A 6,000-nucleotide genomic window follows, 5' to 3' on the forward strand; every position below is an offset into this window, starting at 1 on the left:
AGTAAGACGTTGTTATAACGATAATCGTTATATATATCGTTTCGAGTTTCTTAATTCAATAAACTCAATTTTATCTATATAACTCATTGTTAAAATACCTAATGAGATACTTACTTATCATAATATCATGTTAACTATATATATAATCATATATATGTCATCATATAGTTTTTACAAGTTTTAATCGTTCGTGAATCACCGGTCAACTTGGGTGGTCAATTGTCTATATGAAACCTATTTCAATTAATCAAGTCTTAACAAGTTTAATTGCTTAACATGTTGGAAACACTTAATCATGTAAATAACAATTTCATTTAATATATATAAACATGGAAAAGTTTGGGTCACTACAGCAAAGTCTAAAAAACCAAGAACCATGTCACCACGAAGAAGCCCGGCTGGACCATGGATGCCGGCGACAATCTTTATAAAGCTATTCATAAACCGGCTACAATCTTGCTCGGTCATAACAGATACCGTGAAGAAACACTTGGAATAAAACACAAGATAAAACCTTTATTAAGAAATTGAGATAACATACGATTAATGCCTTTATTAAGAAATTGATTGGATCGTTTACAATCTCGTTAATACTCTGTACCATCTTCTGATACGTCGCCAGAATACTTTGATCGATGCCCGTCGCTGCCACTAACCAAAGTGCTCCATGAAATAGATGATAACTTTCTACTTATTCATACAAGAACTGTTAATTAATATATATATATATATATATATATATATATATATATATATATATATATATATATATATACACACTACTACAAATATGAGAATAGGAACCCCCATAAGGAACCTCTTTTTATAATAGCAACAAAAAAGAGGTTTCAATACCAAAAAGGAACCGGTTTGTGTTGTTTAATAGGAAAACCGGTTTCAATAGTTGAGTTAAGGAACCTCTTTTTGTAAAAAAAAAACCGCTTCCACATCTTTGGAACCTCTTTTTATATAAAAAGAGGTTTCTTTTCTAAAACTTAAGGAACCTGTTTTTTTTATAAACACCGGTTCCTGCGTTTTGGAACCTCTTTTCATTACAAAACCGGTTTCTTTCATAAACATAAGGAACCTGTTTCTTTAGAAAACCGGTTCCAGGGATTTGAAACCTCTTTTCGATAGAAAACCGGTTTCATATCCAAAAGAATGAAATGAATAACGTCTATTTTTTGAACAAATGGTTGGTAGCTAATGATCTGATGAGCTGGTACACCTCTAAACTTCAACTTCGAATTTCACACACATTTATCCAAACTTCATCTCTTCATTTACTCCAAACTTCAACTTCATTTATCCAAATTTCAACTTCATTTACTCTATCATTTACTCCATTCAAACAACTTAAAAAACACAAATTCATACTCACCAACCAAATTTCACACACGCTTATTCTTTTCCATCTCAAAATCACATATGCTTGAATTTTCCAACACATTTGTTTAAGGTATATATGTATTTCATTTGCATTTATGTATGTGTTCTATTGTTGCAAAATAAAAGCATACATTTGAAAAAAAAATTTGATTTTTTGTTTATTTACTATTTTTATTAGAGGTTTATTAGTGTTTTTAGTGTACATTTATATGACCAACATATTGGCAAATTAGCGTTACGATATTTTCTATGATATGATGTACTTCGTTTGTTTTTAAGTATATATATGAAAGTGTTTATAGTTAACTTTTTTTTTGTTTTTTTTATATAGGTGTTTGAAGATTTATTTCTTATCACTCAATGAAAACTCTAAAGTTTTAGTTTCTTGGAATCATAGACCTACAAAGGGTATGTATATCTCTAAATTATCATGTAATTTCGAGCAACTAAAATATGATTTAATTTTAGCATTAAGATCGTATATATTAGAATTATATTCAAGTCAAATGCCTAAGGTTAATTTTAGCATTAAGATCCTATAAATTAGAATTATATATATTCAACTCAAATGCCTGAGGTTAAGTTGCCACTTACAACTATATCACTATGTAATTATTTGTATGTTTGTAGATGGATCGTAATAAATGGATGTATGAGATACCTCAGTCTAGTCATGAGTTTCTTACGGAGTTGTCTGAATTTATGAAAGTTGCTGACGCAGATCGAGTGAGAAAACAAAAAAAAAAGTATCGTGTCCGTGTAAAAAGTGTCAAAATTTTAAGGCTTATGCGGATGTTCGTATGATTAGCCAACATCTAATTGTAAAAGGGTTTGTAGATGAGTATATTTGTTGGTCATGCCATGGTGAACTACTAGTGGATAACCACAATGTTAGTTATGAAGGTAGCGTTGATGGTACAAATGGAAATACGGACTCACACGATGATGGTTATCATGATAATTTAGACGATATGTTACATGATTTGGAGCGTAATATGGATGAAAATGAGTTTGATAAATTTCAACAAAACTTTATCGATTCAGAAAAACCATTATATGTTGGATGTACGAAGTTTACCAAATTATCTACTGTCTTGAGACTGGTTAACTTAAAATCAAACAACAATTGGAGTGATAAAATTTTCACAAGCCTTTTGGAGTTGCTACATGACATGCTACCTGAAGATAATGAATTGCCTGTCTCATATTATCAAGCCAAAAAAGTTATGTGCCCGATGGGATTGGAAGTCGAAAGAATACATGCATGTCCAAATGATTGTATATTATATAGAAATAAGTATAAAGACTTGCATGAATGTTCTGTGTGTGGTGCATCAAGGTACAAGCAAAAAAAAACAAACAGAGTTGAGTAGTGATGTGACAAAGAATGGCCCCCAGCTAAACTGTTGTGGTATTTTCCCATCATATCTAGACTGAAACGATTATTTGGAAGCCCTAAAGATGCAAAATTATTACGTTGGCATGCAGAAGAGCGTAAGAAAGATGGAAAAATAAGACATGTGGCCGATTCATCTCAGTGGAGGACTATTGACAATGTATATACAGAATTTGGACAAGAGATTAGAAATATATGCTTTGGACTTAGTTCAGACGGATTTAATCCTTTCAGAAACATGAGTAGTCGTCACAGTACTTGGCCGGTTATTCTATGTGTATACAATCTTCCACCATGGTTATGCATGAAACGCAAATACATCATGATGTCTTTGTTGATCCAGGGTCCAAAACAACCTGGGAATGACATAGATGTTTATTTAGCACCGTTAATTGATGACTTACAAACATTATGGAGTCCCGGTGTATCCGTATATGATGCGTATAAGAAGGAGACTTTCAACTTGTGTTCCATGATTTTCTGCACCATAAGCGATTTTCCAGCATATGGGAATTTATCAGGATATAGTACCAAAGGAGCTAAGGCATGTCCTATTTGTGAAGATGATACATGTTCAAGATGGTTAAAACTTTGTAGAAAAATGGTGTTTATGGGACATCGAAAATTGCTTGAAAGATATCATCCATATCGTAGAAAGAAAGACTTGTTTGATGGTAACATTGAGAATGGAAGCGCACGATCGCCATTGGATGGAGAAATGACCTTTTCCCGAGTTAAAAACATAAATATTGTGTTTGGGAAAACAAACAAAAATCGCGAAAAGGGTATATGGAAAAAACGGTCTATTTTTTGGAATCTACCGTACTGGAAATATTTACAAGTCTGACACTGTATTGATGTTATGCATATTGAAAAGAATGTTTGTGATAGTTTGATAGGATTATTTTTGAACATACAAGGGAAGTCAAAGGATGGAGTTAAAGTGCGACAGGACATGGAAGAAATGAATATTCGAAAAGAGCTTCATCCGGTTAAGAAAGAAGGTAAGCGACCTTATCTGCCTGTAGCTTGCTATACCCTATCAAAGGCCGGAAAAACAAAATTTTATGAAAGCTTATATGGTGTTAAGGGTCCATCAGGCTACTCTGCTAATATAAAGAGTCTGGTGTCGATCAAAGACAATAAACTTATTGGTATGAAGTCACATGATTGTCATGTTTTGATGACCCAAATGATTCCTATTGCAATTCGTGGAATACTTCCAGACCGAATCCGACATACAATCACAAAGCTCTGCTTGTTTTTTAACATGATTCATTCGAAAGTAATTAATCCTGGTGTTTTAGATACATGGCAAAGTGATATAATCCTTACTCTTTGTCAGCTTGAGATGTACTTCCCGCCTTCATTTTTTGATGTAATGGTCCACCTGGTATCTCATATTGTGTACGAAATAAAGGCTTGTGGTCCTATTTTTTTACGATACATGTATCCAATCGAGAGATACATGGGTTTCTTAAAAGGTTATGTAAGGAACAAGCGTCGACCTGAAGGGAGTATAGTCGAAGGGTATGTATCCGAGGAGGTGATTGATTTTTGTAATGATTATTTGGAGGGTGTCAAGAATATTGGTTTACCTCAACCTCGGCACCAGGGTCGACTTCAAGGGGTTGGGACCATTGGAATCAAAGTAGTCATTGGTGGAATTAATGATATACGCCAAGCACATTTTACAGTCCTTCAACACATGGTATCAATTGCTCCGTATGTACAAGAGCACATGGCATTATTAAAAGCGAAGAATCGTGGCAAGGATAAAATGTGGTTGACAACCGAACATAACAAAAGTTTCTCATCATGGTAGAAAGAGTAAAGAAAGTTGATGTTGTGGACCAATCGGTAAAAATGTTGGGGTATGGTCCGAATATTATGGTGACAAAATACCAAGGATTCGACATAAATGGGTATACATTTTGCACAAAACAACAAGATGCAAAATGTACCTTGCAAAATAGCGGAGTAACGCTAATAGCCTCAACGACTGAATTCTACAGGGGGAATCGCGAAGCAAGGTCGAGGATTGCAAAAAACTCTTATTACGGTGTCATACATGAGATTTGGGAATTAGATTATCAGACCTTTAAAATACCGATGTTCAAGTGTAAATGGGTTGAAACAGAAGGTTGATACTAATAAGAAGTTGCGAAGTATGTACCATCACAAAATTCAAAAGAGGCCTCCCTGTGTGAAACAACTATTTGATCATTGGATGAATCGTGAGAACCCAAATGCTGGGAGAACTTTTGAAGTGGACAGCTCGGTCTTTGGTGTAAATGAGCATCCTTATTTCACAATTATGCCCGACGATATTATGCGATTAATGACGAATGGGTGGTTGGACATATCAATTGTCACATGGTTTTCAATGTAAGTAAATTAGTATATACTATTATGTTGGGTATCAATGTTAGTTTAGATTAATAATATGTTTATTCTCATTTATTCAGGACGTGTCATAAAATTCAAAATGGGATAAGTAAACCAAAGAGGTGCGCATTCTTAAATCCAAATATAATCTCACAAGAAATATGTTCTAAAAGCTCCCGAGAAGGCAATTGATTATATCAAGGCAACAACTTCACTTCGCAACAAGTATTATATCATACCTTATTTTCAAGGGTATGTACTATATTCTACTTAGCTTTTTTTTTTAACCTACTTGTGTAAATATGTATATATCTGATAGAATCTTTTCAAATTATCAGAAATCATTGGACGTTGTTTATTATTTACCCTCACGCCAATCGAGGTTACATTTTGGATTCCTTGAAAGGAGGAAAGAGTCCACGGAGTTACTTATTGACAGAGATAATAGATAAGTAAGTTTTTATATCCAATAATTCGAAATTCGTTTGTGATGCATAAAACTGAAACAAATATTGGTTGTCTTTTAGGGCTGTTGGATGTCTCACATGGGATCAACCGATGGTAATTAACCTTGACCTTTTACAACTTCATGTATACCTATTTATAGATATTGCTACTATTTTCCAAGTTTCATGGTAGATTTGATTATTGTTTGTATACCACACAATTCTGCAGGTGTGGTATACAGTGGTGGAAAATCGGTGGTTTAAGCAGATTGGGTAACATGTCTAAGTGAAAAATATTACTTTGGGTATACAGTGGTGGAACTATTTAACCCATTTATAAGTGAATGTGCTGAACTTTTCAACTTTACAAGATTTTTTTAT

At 33.6% G+C, this 6,000-nt stretch overlaps 1 protein-coding gene across 1 annotated transcript in view; it reads left to right on the top strand.

Moving 5' to 3' along the window:
- Positions 1-4,610, top strand: part of LOC139890371 (uncharacterized) — a 43,827-nt gene extending 39,217 nt beyond the window's left edge. The window contains exons 5-8 of the mRNA XM_071873259.1: positions 2,020-2,115; positions 2,172-2,728; positions 2,822-3,586; positions 3,677-4,610. Coding sequence (XP_071729360.1) covers positions 2,020-2,115; positions 2,172-2,728; positions 2,822-3,586; positions 3,677-4,610 — 2,352 coding nt within the window. The remainder of the gene's footprint in view (positions 1-2,019; positions 2,116-2,171; positions 2,729-2,821; positions 3,587-3,676) is intronic.
- The last annotated feature ends 1,390 nt before the right edge of the window (positions 4,611-6,000 follow it).

The sequence above is a fragment of the Rutidosis leptorrhynchoides genome, chromosome 2, assembly GCF_046630445.1.
Source record: "Rutidosis leptorrhynchoides isolate AG116_Rl617_1_P2 chromosome 2, CSIRO_AGI_Rlap_v1, whole genome shotgun sequence".
Lineage (NCBI taxonomy): Eukaryota > Viridiplantae > Streptophyta > Magnoliopsida > Asterales > Asteraceae > Rutidosis > Rutidosis leptorrhynchoides.